Genomic DNA, 18,916 nt, shown 5'->3' with positions numbered 1-18,916 from the left:
AGGTCCTCAGATCGCACGATCTGCACTCCGTCCTATATCAGGTGCTCTTGTCAAACCAATGAACAAAAAAACAGGAACAATTACAAATTCAAGAAGAAACAGACACATGGACTTATAGGAGCAAAACTCCAAACATAGCTGCAGGGAGCTTCCCAGCAAAGCAACAGAGAGGGAAGATTCCTGCATGCAAATAAACTGAAAACAACTACAGTAAATGACAAACCCAGATAAGAACAAAAACAACATAAGAAAGAACCAAGCACTTATCTGGGGTGGATGTGGTCAGAAGCAAGATGAAAAGGCTAGAGAGCTACAGGACAATGATAACCGGCTCAGGAGGCCAGGGTTTAAATAGGCAGAGAGTTAGCAATGGAAACGCCCATTGCTCTAGAACACCTGGTCTCTGTCCAAACCATTCCTGGCCACAAGAGGGAGCCTCACAGCAGCAAAAGCATAACTGACATTCACAACAAAAGCCGCTTGGACCGGGCCGCCCCACAGATGAGTTTAATAGAAGCTATTTTTTATGTTATATGGATTGGCCTATGCACTTATATACAGCATTTTAGTATGCTGTATATGAGTGCCTACTGGTGGTGGCTGCAGTTTATAAGGGACAAATATGGTGCCAGGTTCCCTTTAGTGGTCAACCATGTAACCCATGGATCAATCAGGTCTGCCAGAGCAGATGAAAAAAATCAAAAGGAGATCGTATTCCCCTTTTTAAGGGTCAGACAAAAAAGAGCAAAAGATCACCAGTATGAAAAAAAAAAACTTTATAAATAAATACTATTTTTAATATTTCTCATGGGTGAGGCCAATATGGGGTGTACCTTTTTGTCACGGATCTCAAATAAATGTATTTCTTTCTTATTTTTTTTTTTGGGTGGGGGGATAATGGCAAACTTTTGCTTTTTGTTTTTGGTTTGATATCCTATTTGGAAACTGGTATTGTACTTCCATGTATCCTGGCACTTAGCAGCATTTAAAGTCATTGGTGCTGTCTGGTTTTGCTTATGGCCCCAATTATTAGGTGATACTTTCCCAACAAATGCCTATGATTAAAAATAGGAAATGGGTAGACAGGTGCTCCCCCTCTGCTGCTGAGGTCAGTACTGACCTATCGATGGTGGCCTACAACCCCAGATTACTCTTCCTGGATTGCCCACCTAAAAAGTAGGATGTAGCCAAACTACCTCCTACTTGATATTTCTGATTGACGCTTATAGGCCCTAATAATATTTTTTTTCCCCCATAATTGCTGACTCTGAAACAAGCCCTTTTTTGAAAAAACAGTGCAGCAAAATATGTCCCCATAGCCATGCCACCACCTTCCACACATCTTTTATTCCCACCACCATTGGAAAAAACGAGTGCAAGGGCTGCTTTCTTGGAGATTTCAGAAGGAATTGGTAACACCAAGGAGATTTGCCCTTTTTTAGGAGACTCCAAACCTTCCAGGAGGATGGGCAAGTATATTTAACCCTTGCAATATGGCAAAACTTTAGTACTTCCATAGTGAGCACGTGTCCACAGATGGCAATGACTTGGTACGTGCCAAAACTAACAACTCCCCCCATCATGATTCCCATGGTCTTCAAGGAATTGGTCCGATTTTGGTTGTTAAGATTATCTGCGAACATCTTGCAGTTATTATTTGCTGTATAATGCTAAAGTAATCACAGACAACATGGCATTATAGCATTGTCCAGTTTTGCTGCCTTGTCCTTTTGTTAAATCATTTTAGTGGACTCCTAAATGAAATATTGGCTCAAACTAAGAAATGTCTGCCGCCGCTCTTTATACATGACCGGCCCTATAACATTAAAATGCTTGTTAAATACTGAAAGTTTTGGTGAAATTATTTTTGTAAATTGATTTACAATGAAGTCTGTGTGATTTTGTCAAATGGCCGGTATTTACTCACTAGAAAAAATCCCATTGCGAACGGATCCAAACGCATTACAGATTGCCCTAACAAGCTGTAATTTCCAAGTCAAGCGACCAGTGTAGTAAAAATGTCCCTGTGTATCATAAAGATTTAATGGCTCGTACGCTGCAGCCAAGTCATCATTTTCAGTTCATTAGGAGCATATTTAACATTTAAATTAAGCCTCGACGAGATTTATCACTGTGTCCATTTCGGGATTTGCAGCAGTAGTAACTCTTGTGGTGCCAATGTGTCCTCCTATCTGTCTCTAGACTAGTAAAATGGGTTTAAGGGTATGTATACTATTGCATCTTATGCATCTACACTGAACAAAAATATAAACACCTTTGTTTTTGCCCCAATTTTCAGGAGCTGAACTCAAAGATCTAAGACTTTTTTCTATGTGCACAAAAGACCTTTCTTTTTCGCTCCTAATTGGGAGACCCAGACAATTGGGTGTATAGCTACTGCCTCCGGAGGCCGCACAAAGTACTACACTTAAAAGTGTAAGGCCCCTCCCCTTCTGGCTATACACCCCCCCGTGGGAGCACGGGTCCCTCAGTTTTTGCTTTGTGCGAAGGAGGTCAGACACGCACGCATAGCTCCACTGTTTAGTCAGCAGCAGCTGCTGACTATGTCGGATGGAAGAAAAGAGGGCCCATACAGGGCCCCCAGCATGCTCCCTTCTCACCCCACTTTCTGTCGGTGGTGCTTGTTAAGGTTGAGGTACCCATTGCGGGTACGGAGGCTGGAGCCCACATGCTGATTCCTTCCCCATCCCCATTAGGGCTCTGGGCGAAGTGGGATTTTACCGGTCTCCAGGCACTGAGACCGTGCTCCATCCGCAGCCCCTGGAGAAGCCGCTGGATATGGAGCTGAGTATCGTCAGGGACATGGCCCTGCTCCGTCAAGGTACTCTGTGTCCCCGTGCATACGCGCGCACACCGCAGCATTGCTGGGTGTGTTAGTGCGCCGGGGACAACAGCGCTGCTGCGCTTGTGCCATTTCCTCACTTCAGCTTAGCTGAGTGGGTAGACTCAGGGAGAACGGTCGCGCCGGCCGCTGGGACTGCGACGCGGCTGGGACTAGTGGTGCGCCGGGGACTTCCGCGCTGACCGTGCATATATCACGGCCGCGCTTATTACTACAGTCCCCGGCTTTTGCGGCCTAGTTCGTTCGTTCCCGCCTCCGCACCTGCCAGTCAGGAGGAGGGCGGGACGCTGTACAGAGCATCAGCGCTGAGGGCTGGAGTCTTTTTTACATACTCCAGCCCTCACACCAGGCACAGTAGGACGCAGTTTCCCGCACTTTGTTTGTGGCACGCCCACGGTCCGCCCCTCTTCACAGAACGCCGGCAGCCATTCCTGCCTGCACGCTGAGCTGCAGAGGGGAGACGGGGAGACCCAGACACGGGATTCTACGGCCTCATACCCGCTGTTCAGCGGGCGGTAAGCAGCCTCAAGGGCTCACCCCCACTTGTGCCGTTTGTATACTGAGTATTTTGTGTTTGCAAATACTTTGTACTGTACGGTCGCTGGTGATTCTCGGCTATATACCCTCCTAGATTACAAGGAGGCAACAGCATGTCGTCCGCAAAACGCAAGGGTGCCAAGGCACAGACATTATATGCTGCCTGTACCGCATGTGGGGCTGCTCTACCGGCAGGTTCCACTGACCCCCATTGTGTGCAATACTCGGCCCCTGTGCAACTTGCACAGCCGGGGCCTCTGCTGGACGTGACCCAGGGTGTACCACCTGTGAATGCTGTCCAGGTGACAGGAACGGAGTTTACAGCTTTTGCTGACAGATTGTCTATGACCATGTCAAAGATTCTTGAAACATTGCAGTCTAGACCAGTAACTCAGACCATGGACACTGTGGCATCATTGCTCCCTGGTCCCCCTCAGCTGGAACACTTCCAAGCTCCGGGGGTGTCACATGCACCCCAGGGTGACGATTCTGACTCGGACGACAGTCCCAGACAACCTAAGCGGGCTCGTTATGAGGGGCCCTCAACTTCGTCTCACTGGTCAGGATCCCAGCGGGACGAATCTATGGGTGATGAGGCGGATGTAACTGATCAAGATTCTGATCCTGGGACCGCTCTCAATCTGGATACACCGGATGGTGACGCCATAGTGAATGATCTTATAGCGTCCATCAATAGGATGTTAGATATTTCTCCGCCAGCTCCTCCTGCGGAGGAGGCAGCTTCACAGCAGGAGAAATTCCATTTCAGATATCCCAAACGTAAATTAAGCACTTTTCTGGACCACTCTGACTTTAGAGATGCAATCCAGAAACACCACGCTTATCCTGAGAAGCGGTTTTCTAAACGGCTTAAAGATACACGCTATCCTTTTCCCCCTGACGTGGTCAAGGGTTGGACCCAGTGTCCCAAGGTGGATCCTCCAATCTCCAGGCTTGCAGCTAGATCTTTAGTTGCAGTAGAAGATGGAGCGGCACTTAAAGATGCCACTGACAGGCAGATGGAGCTCTGGCTGAAATCCATCTATGAAGCTATTGGAGCGTCGTTGGCGCCAGCTTTCGCAGCCGTATGGGCACTCCAAGCTATTTCAGCTGGGCTTACGCAAGTCGACTCAGTCACACGTACATCTGCTCCGCAGGTGGCACCATTGACCTCTCAAATGTCTGCATTCGCGTCTTACGCGATTAATGCTGTCCTGGACTCTACGAGCCGTACGGCGGTGGCGTCAGCCAACTCCGTGGTTTTGCGCAGAGCCCTGTGGTTGAGAGAATGGAAGGCAGATTCTGCTTCCAAGAAGTGCTTAACCAGTTTGCCTTTTTCTCGTGACCGATTGTTTGGGGAGCGTTTGGATGAAATCATTAAACATTCCAAGGGTAAGGACTCATCCTTACCTCAACACAGACAAAAAAAGCCCCAACAAAGGAGGGGTCAGTCTGGTTTTCGGTCCTTTCGAGGCTCAGGCAGGTCCCAATTCTCCTCGTCCAAAAGGACTCAAAAGGATCAGAGAGGCTCAGATTCTTGGCAGACTCAGTCACGCCCAAAAAAGACAGCAGGAAGAACCGTTACCAAGACGGCTTCCTCATGACTTTCAGCCTCCTCTCTCCGCATCCTCGGTCGGTGGCAGGCTCTCCCACTTTGGCGACATTTGGCTGTCACAGGTCAAAGACCGTTGGGTGAGGGACATTCTGTCTCACGGGTACAGGATAGAGTTCAGCTCTCGTCCTCCAACTCGTTTCTTCAGAACTTCCCCACCGCCCGACCGAGCCGATGCTCTGCTGCAGGCGGTGGCCGCTCTAAAGGCGGAAGGAGTGGTGACTTCCGTTCCTCTTCAGGAACAAGGTCACGGTTTTTACTCCAATCCGTTTGTGGTGCCAAAGAAGGACGGGTCCTTTCGGCCCGTCCTGGATCTAAAGTTGCTCAACAAACACGTAAAAACCAGGAGGTTCCGGATGGAATCTCTACGCTCCGTCATAGCCTCAATGTCTCAAGGAGATTTCTTAGCATCAATAGACATCAAAGATGCTTATCTTCACGTGCCGATTGCGCCAGAGCATCAGCGTTTTCTACGCTTCGTTATAGAAAGCGAACACCTGCAGTTCGTAGCGTTACCTTTCGGGCTGGCAACAGCCCCTCGGGTCTTCACCAAGGTCATGGCAGCAGTAGTAGCTGTCCTGCACTCGCAGGGTCACTCCGTGATCCCGTATTTGGACGATCTACTTATAAAGGCACCCTCTCAAGAGGCATGCCAACACAGTCTGAACGTGGCACTGAAGACTCTCCAGAGTTTCGGGTGGATTATCAACTTTTCAAAGTCAAATCTAACCCCGACCCAATCACTAACATATCTTGGCATGGAGTTTCATACTCTCTCAGCGATAGTGAAGCTTCCACTGGACAAGCAGTGCTCTCTGCAGACAGGGGTGCAATCTCTCCTGCAGAACCAGTCCCACTCCTTGAGGCGCCTCATGCATTTCCTAGGGAAGATGGTGGCAGCAATGGAAGCAGTCCCTTTCGCGCAGTTTCATCTGCGCCCTCTACAATGGGACATTCTCCGCCAATGGGACGGGAAGTCGACGTCCCTCGACAGGGATGTCTCCCTCTCTCAGGCAGCCAAGGACTCTCTCCGATGGTGGCTTCTTCCCACCTCATTGTCAAAAGGAAAGTCGTTCCTACCCCCATCCTGGGCGGTGGTCACGACAGATGCGAGCCTATCAGGGTGGGGAGCAGTGTTTCTTCACCACAGGGCTCAGGGTACGTGGGCTCAGAGAGAGTCCACCCTTCAGATCAATGTTCTGGAAATCAGAGCAGTCTATCTTGCTCTGCGAGCCTTCCAATAGTGGCTGGAGGGCAAGCAGATCCGGATTCAGTCGGACAATTCCACAGCGGTGGCGTACATCAACCACCAAGGGGGAACACGCAGTCGACAAGCCTTTCAAGAAGTCCGGCGGATTCTGACGTGGGTGGAAAACACAGCATCCACCATATCCGCAGTTCACATCCCAGGCGTGGAAAACTGGGAAGCAGACTTTCTCAGTCGCCAGGGCATATGGACGCAGGGGAATGGTCCCTTCACCCGGACGTGTTTCAGGAGATCTGTCGCCGCTGAGGAATGCCGGACGTCGACCTGATGGCGTCACGGCACAACAACAAGGTCCCGGTTTTCATGGCACGGTCTCACGATCACCGAGCTCTGGCGGCAGACGCCTTAGTTCAGGATTGGTCGCAGTTCCGACTACCTTATGTGTTCCCACCTCTGGCATTGTTGCCCAGAGTGCTCCGCAAAATCAGGTCCGACTGCCGTTGCGCCATTCTCGTCGCTCCAGACTGGCCAAGGAGGTCGTGGTACCCGGATCTGTGGCATCTCACGGTAGGACAACCGTGGGCGCTACCGGGCCGTCCAGACTTGCTGTCTCAAGGGCCGTTTTTCCATCTGAATTCTGCGGCCCTGAACCTGACTGTGTGGCCATTGAGTCCTGGATCCTAGGGACCTCAGGTTTATCTCATGATGTTGTTGCCACCATGAGACAGGCTAGGAAACCATCCTCCGCCAAGATCTACCACAGAACGTGGAAGATATTCTTATCTTGGTGCTCTGCTCAGGGAGTTTCTCCCTGGCCATTTGCATTGCCTATTTTTCTTTCCTTCCTGCAGTCTGGGTTGGAAAAAGGTTTGTCGCTTAGCTCCCTTAAAGGACAAGTCTCTGCGCTATCCGTATTCTTTCAGAAGCGCCTGGCGCGACTTCCTAAGGTACGCACGTTCCTGCAAGGGGTTTGTCATATCGTTCCCCCTTACAAGCGGCCATTGGAACCCTGGGATCTGAACAAGGTTCTAATTGCTCTCCAGAAGCCACCTTTCGAGCCTATGAAGGAGATTTCCTTTTCTCGGCTTTCACAGAAAGTGACTTTTCTGGTGGCGGTCACGTCTCTTCGGAGAGTGTCAGAGCTGGCGGCGTTATCTTGCAAATCTCCCTTCCTGGTGTTTCACCAAGACAAGGTAGTACTGCGTCCAATTCCAGAGTTTCTTCCCAAGGTGGTATCTTCCTTTCATCTCAATCAGGATATCACTTTACCATCTTTGTGTCCGCATCCAGTTCACCAATTTGAAAAGGGTTTGCATCTGTTGGACCTGGTGAGAGCACTCAGGATCTACATTTCCCGCACGGCGCCTCTGCGCCGTTCGGATGCACTCTTTATCCTGGTCGCTGGTCAGCATAAAGGGTCGCAAGCTTCCAAATCCACCCTTGCGCGGTGGATCAAGGAACCAATTCTTCACGCCTACCGTTCTGCTGGGCTTCCGACTCCTTCTGGACTGAATGCCCATTCTACCAGAGCCGTGGGTGCGTCCTGGGCATTACGGCATCAGGCTACGGCTCAGCAGGTGTGCCAGGCGGCTACCTGGTCGAGTCTGCACACTTTTACCAAGCATTATCAGGTGCATACCTACGCTTCGGCGGATGCCAGCCTAGGTAGACAAGTCCTTCAGGCGGCGGTGGCCCACCTGTAAGAAAGGGCTGCCTGACAGCCCGATCACGAGGTATTCTTTTACCCACCCAGGGACTGCTTTTGGACGTCCCAATTGTCTGGGTCTCCCAATTAGGAGCGAAAAAGAAGAAGGGAATTTTGTTTACTTACCGTAAATTCCTTTTCTTCTAGCTCCAATTGGGAGACCCAGCACCCGCCCTGTTTTTTCTTAGGGTATTTGTTTTTCGGGTGCACATGTTGTTCATGTTGATAAGTTACGTTCTCCGATATTGTTTATCGGATTGAATTTGTTTTTGAAACAGTTATTGGCTTTCCTCCTTCTTGCTTTTGCACTAAAACTGAGGGACCCGTGCTCCCACGGGGGGGTGTATAGCCAGAAGGGGAGGGGCCTTACACTTTTAAGTGTAGTACTTTGTGCGGCCTCCGGAGGCAGTAGCTATACACCCAATTGTCTGGGTCTCCCAATTGGAGCTAGAAGAAAAGGAATTTACGGTAAGTAAACAAAATTCCCTTCTTTGATCTCAAATATTGTTCCCAAATTTGTCTAAGGGCGGCTTTGCACACTACGACATCGCAGGTGCGATGTCGGTGGGGTAAAATTGAAAGTGACGCACATCCGGCATCGCATGCGACATCGTAGTGTGTAAAGGCTCGATGATACGATTAACGAGCGCAAAATTGTCGTAATCGTATCATCGTTGCAGCGTCGGCGTAATTCATAATTACACTGACGCGACGGTCCGATGTTGTTCCTCGTTCCTGCGGCAGCACACATCGCTGTGTGTGAAGCCGCAGGAGCGAGGAACATCTCCTACCGGCCTCACTGCGGCTTCCGTAGGATATGCGGAAGGAAGGAGGTGGGCAGGATGTTTACATCCTGCTCATCTCCGCCCCTCCGCTCCTATTGGCCGCCTGCCATGTGACGTCGCAGTGACGCCGCACGACCCGCCCCCTTAGGAAGGAGGCGGGTCGCCGGCCAGAGCGACGGTCGCAGGGCAGGTGAGTGCGTGTGAAGCTGGCGTAGCGATAATTTTCGCTACACCAGCTATCACACGATATCGTACCTGCGACGGGGGCGGGCACTATCGCGTGCGACATCGCAGCATTGGCCTGCGATGTCGCAACGTGCAAAGCCCGCCTAAATCTGTGTTAGTGAGCACATCTCCTTTGTGGAGATAATCCATCCACCTCACAGGTGTGACATATCAAGATACTGATTAGACAGCATGATTAGTGCACAGGTGTGCCTTGGGCTGCCCACAATAAAAAGCCACTCTAAAATGTGCAGTAATGATGCTGTCTAATCAGCATCATGATATGCCACACCTGTGAGGTGGATGGATTCTCTCAGCAGAGGAGAAGTGCTCACTAAGGCCCCCTTCACACACCCGTGATAAAAAAGTATGTTTTCACAGTTATTGTTGAAGGTGCGTATGGCCATCCGTGTGCTGTGATTTTGTGCCATTCACAGATAGCACATGGAGTTCAGGAACTTTTTGCTCACCTGTCCCCGACACTGCCGTCTCTGGCGCTGCTGCTTCCGGGTCCGCAGTGCCATGAATATTCATGAGCATAATGAGCAAGCCTGGAAACAAGTGACAGCAGCGCTGAAGACAGGTGAGTATAGAAAATCATTTTATGTCAAAGACACATGTTTTCTGTGGTATGTGTCATGTGATACCACACAGAGATCAGGAAACTTTTTATTAATTTATCTTTGGTGCTGCTGTCTCCGGTGCTGCTGCTTCCGGGTCCGCGGTGCAGTGAATAATCATGAGCATTGTGAGCGGGCCTGGAAGCAAGTGACAGCAGCGTTGAAGACAGCAGCGCTGGAGACAGGTGAGCATAGAAAATCATTTTATTTCAGACATGTGTTTTCTCCGTTACGTATCACACAGATCACATCAGTGTGTGGTCTGTGTAACATCAGTGCTGCCAGAGAAAAACGGACTTGCGTCCGTGCGGAACACATGGAAACACGTGTGCGCCACACGTACACACGTCCGTGAAAAAACAGGTATGCTTACATCCGTGTCTCCGGTAAGTGTGAAAACGGACGTCATATGTACCACGGAGATGTGAAGGGGGCCTAACACTGATTTAGACAAATTTGTGAACAATATTTGAGAGAAAAGGCTCTTTTTTGTACATTGAAAAAGTCTTAAATCTGTGAGTTCAGCTCATGAAAAATGGGACAAAAGTGTTGTGCTTATATTTTTGTTCAGTACGTTGTAAAATATAAAAATGGTAATCAACTTTCCAAACAGTTCTACTAACCCCCCCCCCACACACACACACACACAAATCCTACCCTTTTGAGAACACAGCTCATATGCAAGCCAATGTGTCCCCATAGGAGCAGACTACAAACACTGTATAGCCTGATCCTGCAATCATGTGTTACTCCCTCGTATTCCTACCGGTCTCCAGTGCTGTTATGCAGTCAGTTATTTAAAACGATCTGTCTCTTGTCTTGGGGATTGGGTGTAGGGTTTGGTTTGACGCAAATAAAGCTAAAGCTTCCACTTTGATTTTTGGAGATTAAACCAAAGATTTTATTGTATCTTTTGCACTTTTAGCTTGTATGTGGAATACGTTTTTCTTTTTCAGATGTCCCATGCAGCCACTAGTGCCTTCTGTCGATCCATTAAACTTCAGTGTGAGCTCTACCCCTCCAGAGAAGTGGCTATTTGTCTAGATCCCTACTGTGGACTGGGTTTTGTCCTTTGGTGCCTCTGTAGGTACGTATCATGTGTACAGACTGTCCTTTATTGTCAATCTCTTTTTCTAATACGTTTTACATTATATTTAGATGCTATTCCCTGAAATCTATAATTCTGTTGATGAACATTTTAAAAAGCATCTCTCATCATATTTACTACTAAATTGATCTCTTCGACCTGATGAGGCTGGTGTAATCATACTGTCAGAATACCTGTATGACCCCGATACTTAGTTTACTAAACATTTTTTAACCGGACTCCTTTAATCTGGGGTAAAATTTAAAGGAAGGATTAAACATCCACTCTAACATGGACTTTCAAAGTAAGTACACCAGGTTCATCAGATCTAAGAGGTCTATTTAGTAATATGAGTATTGGAAAATTGGTAACAGATCCATTTTAGCCAAGTAAAAAAAAGTAATATCTGTATTGATTACCCATCACATAGTTTGTAAATGTTAGATCAGTGGGCGTCTAACTTCTAGGACCCCCTACTGATCCCTAAAATTTGGTCACGCATCCTACTATAGCTATTTCAGCAATAGTTGGGAATTTCATTGGCCAGATTCCTACTGATCTAACATTTCACTTTTCCAGTGGGTGATAAATCTTTACAGTTGGGATAGCCCTTTAAAGAGGACCAACCACCAGGATTTTTCTATATAAACTAAAGCCAGTGTTATACTGGCGCTAACATGCTGATTCTATACATAGGTTTAATTGTGATAATGGATGTATAGTTTCTGAAATACAGGGAAGTAAAGTTTGTGAAATGCACTGTTACATGATTGATAGCGGCAACAAAATATCTAATAGGCAAGTTGGGTTTTGTTACTTATTCCCACCACTGTCTGCCTTCCTGTCCTTCCTCCCCTCTGTAATAACAGAGACAGGGGGAGGAAGGACAGGCAGGAAGGCAGACAGGGGCGGGAATAACTAGCAAAACCCGACCCACCTATTAGATATTCCGTTGCTCCTATCAATCAATTAACCGTGTATTTCACAAACTTTACTTGCCTGTATTTCAGAAAATATACATCCGATCTCACAACTAAAAACATGTATAGAATCAGCATGAGAGCGCCAGTATAAGATTGGCTTTAGTTTATATAGGAAAATCCTGGTGGTTGGTCCTCTTTAACACTAGAAGTCACAGGAATTTCGAGCTCTATAAGGTTCCAATGGTAGAAATGTTAAATGACCCCTCTCTGTGACTTCTAGTGTTAAAGAAGAGACCTTTAGTAAGTCAGTTTTACCTTTTGCCCCTACCTTTTTGTTATTTTTACCATGGATAGAGGTGTCCTTCCTAAACTTTCTCATTGGCTGAGACTATCCACAGATGAGGGGCGTGTAGAGTTGAGCAAAAATATTCCCATGATGGTCAACAGTTTGTGACCGCTGGACCAGAGCGCTGCGAGCCTCCTCCTACCTAGTAGTCCACATGTCACTATTTCTCACTAATTAGAATAGGCGCCAGGTATAGCCTGGGTGGGAGAAGGTTTGCAGATGCCTTGCCTGTTGACTATATACTACCCATGTGGCCACTAAACCAGGGTCCTGGGCGGATTTTTCGTTACTCTAGTGACATGGGATGATGATCTTTGAGAAAGAAAAAAAGTTTGCATTACTTTGCTGTAATTTACATGTAATGCAAAGGCCAGTCTCAAATATGTATATTTTTAATCAGACGTCAAGGTAAAGATGGACCCTACACCACTTAAAGAGGACCAACCACCAGGATTTTCCTATGTAAACTAAAGCCAGTGCTATACTGGCGATATCAAGCTGATTCTATACATACCTTTAATTGTGAGATCGGATGTATAGTTTCTGAAATACAGGCAAGTAAAGTTTGTGAAATGCACTGCAGAATATCTAATAGGTGGGTTGGGTTTTGCTAGCTAATCCCGGCCCTGTCTGCTGTCTGTCCTTCCTCCTCTCCCTGTTCTTCCTCCCTCCTTCCTCCCCCTGTAATAACAGAGACGGGGAGAAAGGACAGGCAGCAGACAGAGGCGGGAATAACCAGCAAAATCCGATCCACTTATTAGATATTCTGTTGCACCTATCAATCAAATAACAGTGCATTTCACAAAGTATACATCCGATCTCATAACTACCGGTATGTATAGAATAAGCATGATAGCGCCAGTATAGCACTGGCTTTAGTTTATATAGGAAAATCCTGGTGGTTTGTTCTCTTTAAAAATTGCTGATATCTGAAGACTGGGGAATCTTTAAAAGGAGTATTTTAGTACCTTCTCTATAATCATATTGTGAATGTGTATTTTGGAAGCGGTGTTCCCCTTTGAATCCTTTGCAGCATCATCTACTGTATTTTCAGGAAAAGTCTAAAACAAAAAACCCAAAAGCAACAGAAAAATCGACACATTTTGTGCAATTTCATATATTCAGCATTTCTTATTGCTTATGAAATAAAAAACGACCTTAGATTAGTTCCATGAAATAGTGAGTAAGGTTTAATAGCCATGTAGCGGTCATAGGAGATTGCACAGTCAGCAGCGTTCATGTCATAAAGTACTGCAGCCCGACTCCCAGTGCATGCTAATATGTCTCCTGTCTTTACAGCGTATATTCAGGACACCAGTCTATCCTGATTCCCCCCTCAGAGCTGGAGATCAATCCTGCCTTGTGGCTTCTTGCTGTGAGTCAGTACAAAGTGAGAGACACATTTTGTTCCTACTCTGTAATGGAACTTTGTACCAAGGGACTTGGCTTGCAGACTGAATCCCTAAAGGTAACGAATGCATTTTGCCCCGAGGTATACTGTTTATTTCTTGACTTCAGACAGAAACATTAAAGCATGTCTTATTTTTCTGGATGGTGCATTAATTTTACATCTGCAGTTCTTCATCATTGCTGGGATAGAAGTATGTGGTTAATTCCAGGAGCTGATCAAGAAGCATAGGGAGAGTAAGTTTACTAATGGTGTCATTGGAAGGGCACATCTAATAATATGACATATAGTGCACATCTAATAATAGGACACACAGTGCACATCTAATAACATGACATAGAGTGCACATCTAATAACATGACATAGAGTGCACATCTAATAATATGACAGACAGTGCACATCTAATAATAGGACACACAGTGCACATCTAATAACATGACATAGAGTGCACATCTAATAACATGACATAGAGTGCACATCTAATAATATGACAGACAGTGCACATCTAATAACATGACACACAGTGCACATCTAATAATATGACAGACAGTGCACATCTAATAACATGACATATAGTGCACATCTAATAACATGACCCACAGTGCACATCTAATAACATGACACACAGTGCACATCTAATAACATGACCCACAGTGCACATCTAATAACATGACACACAGTGCACATCTAATAATATGACAGACAGTGCACATCTAATAACATGACATATAGTGCACATCTAATAACATGACCCACAGTGCACATCTAATAACATGACACACAGTGCACATCTAATAATTCGACACACAGTGCACATATAATAACATGACACACAGTGCACATCTCATAACATGACACAGTGCACATCTAATAATAGGACACACAGTGCACATATAATAACATGACACACAGTGCACATATAATAACATGACACACAGTGCACATATAATAACATGACACACAGTGCACATCTAATAACATGACACACAGTGCACATCTAATAACATGACACACAGTGCACATCTAATAATTCGACACACAGTGCACATCTAATAACATGACACACAGTGCACATCTAATAACATGACACACAGTGCACATCTAATAACATGACACACAGTGCACATCTAATAACATGACACACAGTGCACATCTAATAATTCGACACACAGTGCACATATAATAACATGACACACAGTGCACATATAATAACATGACACACAGTGCACATATAATAACATGACACACAGTGCACATCTCATAACATGACACACAGTGCACATCTAATAATAGGACACACAGTGCACATATAATAACATGACACACAGTGCACATATAATAACATGACACACAGTGCACATATAATAACATGACACACAGTGCACATCTAATAATAGGACACACAGTGCACATATAATAACATGACACACAGTGCACATATAATAACATGACACACAGTGCACATCTCATAACATGACACACGGTGCACATCTAATAGGACACACAGTGCACATATAATAACATGACATACAGTGCATATATAATAACATGACACACAGTGCACATCTGATAATGTGACACACAGTGCATATATAATAACATGACATACAGTGCATATATAATAACATGACACACAGTGCACATCTGATAATGTGACACACAGTGCATATATAATAACATGACACACAGTGCACATCTAATAACATGACACACAGTGCACATCTAATAATTCGACACACAGTGCACATATAATAACATGACACACAGTGCACATATAATAACATGACACACAGTGCACATATAATAACATGACACACAGTGCACATCTCATAACATGACACACAGTGCACATCTAATAATAGGACACACAGTGCACATATAATAACATGACACACAGTGCACATATAATAACATGACACACAGTGCACATCTAATAATAGGACACACAGTGCACATATAATAACATGACACACAGTGCACATATAATAACATGACACACAGTGCACATCTCATAACATGACACACGGTGCACATCTAATAGGACACACAGTGCACATATAATAACATGACATACAGTGCATATATAATAACATGACACACAGTGCACATCTGATAATGTGACACACAGTGCATATATAATAACATGACACACAGTGCATATATAATAACATAACACACAGTGCACATCTAATAACATGACACACAGTGCACATCTAATAATAGGACACACAGTGCACATATAATAACATGACATACAGTGCATATATAATAATGACACACAGTGCACATCTAATAATATGACCCACAGTGCACATCTAATAATAGGACACACAGTGCACATCTAATAACATAACACACAGTGCACATCTAATAATAGGACACACAGTGCATATATAATAACATGACACACAGTGCATATATAATAATGACACACAGTGCACATCTAATAATATGACCCACAGTGCCCATTTAATAATACAGTATTATACATGTTGCACATCCAATATCATGACATATAATGCACTTCTAATAACATGACACACAGTGCACATCTAATAACATGACATATAATGCACTTCTAATAACATGACACACAGTGCACATCTAATAACATGACATATAATGCACTTCTAATAACATGACACACAGTGCACATCTAATAACATGACATATAATGCACTTCTAATAACATGACACACAGTGCACATCTAATAATAGGACACACTGCGGGGTCTGACACTTGGCATCTCCACAGATCAGCTTTTATTAACAGTAACAGCGGCTGAATGTAACCCTTGATTAGAAGTGAACAGCACAGCTCGGTTCCTTGCGCAGCGCCCACTGCCGGGTACAGCACAGCTCCTATATTCTTAAATTTGAGCTGAAATTCAGTATGTCACTGGCTGCTGCACTATGAACTGATCTGCACTGTTTGGTTCCTTTTGATGTTTACATAGGGCTGCCGCTAGAGCGAAGAACAGCTGATCAGTGAGGGGAGGACCTGGTGTTGAACCCCCCCCCCCCCCCTGATCCGACATTGATAACGTGTACTAAAAATAGGTTATCAGTATCGTATGGCCGGATAACCTCTTCTTCACCTTCCCAGCATTGGATTTACTGTACGTCCAATGTCAGGTCACCATGTATGATGCAACCTCACACAGAAACCGCAGCGAGCAGAGCTGAGGTGCATGCACTGCTGTTAACCCCTTAAGTGATGCTGGCAATCTCTGACAGTGGCATTTAAGGCGCAGGGTGCTGATTGATTGGGAACCCATTGAAGAACCAGAGATCAGACGATTGCTGGATCAAATCACCCGTGTGTATTAAAAAATACAGTAAAAAATATAGATTTTAAACTTCTTTTTGTTTTCCTCTGACATGTCTTGTATGACATCCGATGAGACTGTAGACATCAGTTGCAGTTAGTTTTGGAGCAGCCCGGTTGTGCAGCTCAGTTTCCGTGATTTCAGGACGCCTGCCATGTATCCAGCAGTGATTGGACTCTGGGAGGTAGCTGCACCTCCGGAGCTGCTCTGCGGGATGTCTGTAGAACTCATTAGGATCAATCTACTATGAATAATGCGTATTTCATTGAGAGGTGGGGCAGAGCTCCCTCGCTCCCGATCAACCACAGCTATGTTCTCCTGTGTCGCCTCCAGTCCAAATCTCCTCTTTGGCAATCCTAGTGGGGGGATTAGGCACCACGTTGTTTTCATCTTCCTACAACATGTCGTTTTTATGAAGTGTTTTCCCCCTTTTGTCTGATTTCTGGTTGCTCAGTAAGCCAGATCATTCACACGTTTTATTATACAATTGGCTCAGTTCTTCAGTTTCCTCTTTAATAGTCTTATATAAATGTGAACAAGTTATCTGACCCCCAGTTTACCTTCTTCCCTGTTTCCGAGCTTTGAAACGTGTAAGTCGTATTCTGTAGAGAAGCCCTGCATTCACGTGGCCATCCGCAGACATAGTACTATACAAAATGGTCTATTCTTTAAATGGGAACTGCTCTTTCACCAACTTTGTATAGAGGCAATTTTGAGAAATTCTGTAGAAATCTGCTACTTCCAATAGGGGGCACTAGAGTTAATCTCCTTCCCCCCCTAAAGAGACAATTTGAATATTTCCCAGAGGAGCATTCCAGCTATAAGTCCCCTCACCAGTGGCAGTCAGATTGGTTTGTCAGTCTCCGCAAGGAGAAAAGTTTCCCCTTCGACCCATACTTCCCCACTCATAAGGCAATTCTCAGTTCCCGTCAAATCCTTAACTAACCATCCACTCTGGGGAAAAATAAAACCTGTCCCAAATCTGTCTTGATGGACTTCCAGCTCACTGTGGTATCATGTGATACAGCCCATCATACTCTATGGAGCGGGGAGGGGTGAGGAGAAAGAGATCGTGCTGAGTTTTCTAACAAGTATTTTACCTCATTCGACTTGATTCACATCTACACTGCTCAGTATTGCTAAAGAGAACCTCAAAGACGAATAATATGAACATATACCCTGCTGTAACTAAATAAAAGCATAATGCAGAAATAAACATAGGTTACTTAGTAAATGCTATTTTTGATCAAAAAAGCGTAAAGCTATCCCACCACAACAAGGTGTACTCAAATAGGTACCGGACACACTCTAGTATTAAAACCTTATCATGTGTTAGAACAGACCTCAATCTGAATAAGGGCAGAGAGTGGCTGGGTCCCAACTATAGGCACACAGCCATGGGATGCAATAAATGAAATGCTCAGCTCACCACAAAAGGTGGCCACACCCTATTTGTACTGATGTACATTAGTGATTTGTCCTGAAGAAGGAACAAGACTCCGAAACACGTAGAACAATAAAATCACGATACTGATAGTTTCTGGATCCTTCTTTATTATACATGGCAGCGCGGATTTAACCCTTTTCTTCTCCTGCTTTATCCATTTTGAGTTTCCTCGGGGTCTACAGCAGCCATCGCACAGCTATATAACTTTCATAGTAGCTGTGACTTGCAAAACTACCCCAGGTGAGCAATTCCCTGTACTTTCAATCCCGTTCCACCAGGATTGCACCTTTTTGTCTCTCCAGAAACTACTACTTTTGTCTATATCGGAGCATACCCAGGAAAGCTCTGCATTACAGAATGAGTCAGTCAGTCTAAAGCTGCCTGTGTCTATGTGGCTGCCTCCAAGTAGAGGAAGTTTGAGTCTAGTAAATTATCTTAGTGGCCGGTGTAACCTTAGCAAGATTTTTAATTTGATTTTGCAAATTGCCTAATCAAAATGAAGAAGACTTGATCTCTGGCACTACCTATTGGATAGAATAATGAATAATCCTAAAAGCCAATATTGACCCATTAACGAGCCTTGCCACATGACTAAGGGGTACTTCACACGCAGCGAGATCGCTACTGAGATCGCTGCTGAGTCACGTTTTTTGTGACCTCATTAGCGATCTCGCTGTGTGTGACACTGAGCAGCGATCTGGCCCCTGCTGTGAGATCGCTGCTCGTTACACACAGTGCTGGTTCGTTTTTTTATTGTTGCTCTCCCGCTAATAAGCACACATCGCTGTGTGTGACAGCGAGAGAGCAACAATCCTGAATGTG

At 45.4% G+C, this 18,916-nt stretch overlaps 1 protein-coding gene across 8 annotated transcripts in view; it reads left to right on the top strand.

The window, feature by feature from the left end:
* DIP2C (disco interacting protein 2 homolog C) overlaps positions 1-18,916 on the top strand; it is a 655,955-nt gene that overhangs the window by 576,348 nt on the left and 60,691 nt on the right. For all 8 annotated transcript variants that reach the window (XM_075315465.1, XM_075315466.1, XM_075315463.1 and 5 more), the window contains 2 exons: positions 10,511-10,641; positions 13,210-13,378. In XM_075315465.1, coding sequence (XP_075171580.1) covers positions 10,511-10,641; positions 13,210-13,378 — 300 coding nt within the window. The remainder of the gene's footprint in view (positions 1-10,510; positions 10,642-13,209; positions 13,379-18,916) is intronic.

This window comes from Anomaloglossus baeobatrachus, chromosome 6 (assembly GCF_048569485.1).
Source record: "Anomaloglossus baeobatrachus isolate aAnoBae1 chromosome 6, aAnoBae1.hap1, whole genome shotgun sequence".
NCBI classification, from domain to species: domain Eukaryota; kingdom Metazoa; phylum Chordata; class Amphibia; order Anura; family Aromobatidae; genus Anomaloglossus; species Anomaloglossus baeobatrachus.
Note: the sequence above shows the minus strand (reverse complement) of the source record. Positions and strands in the feature narration are given on the sequence as shown.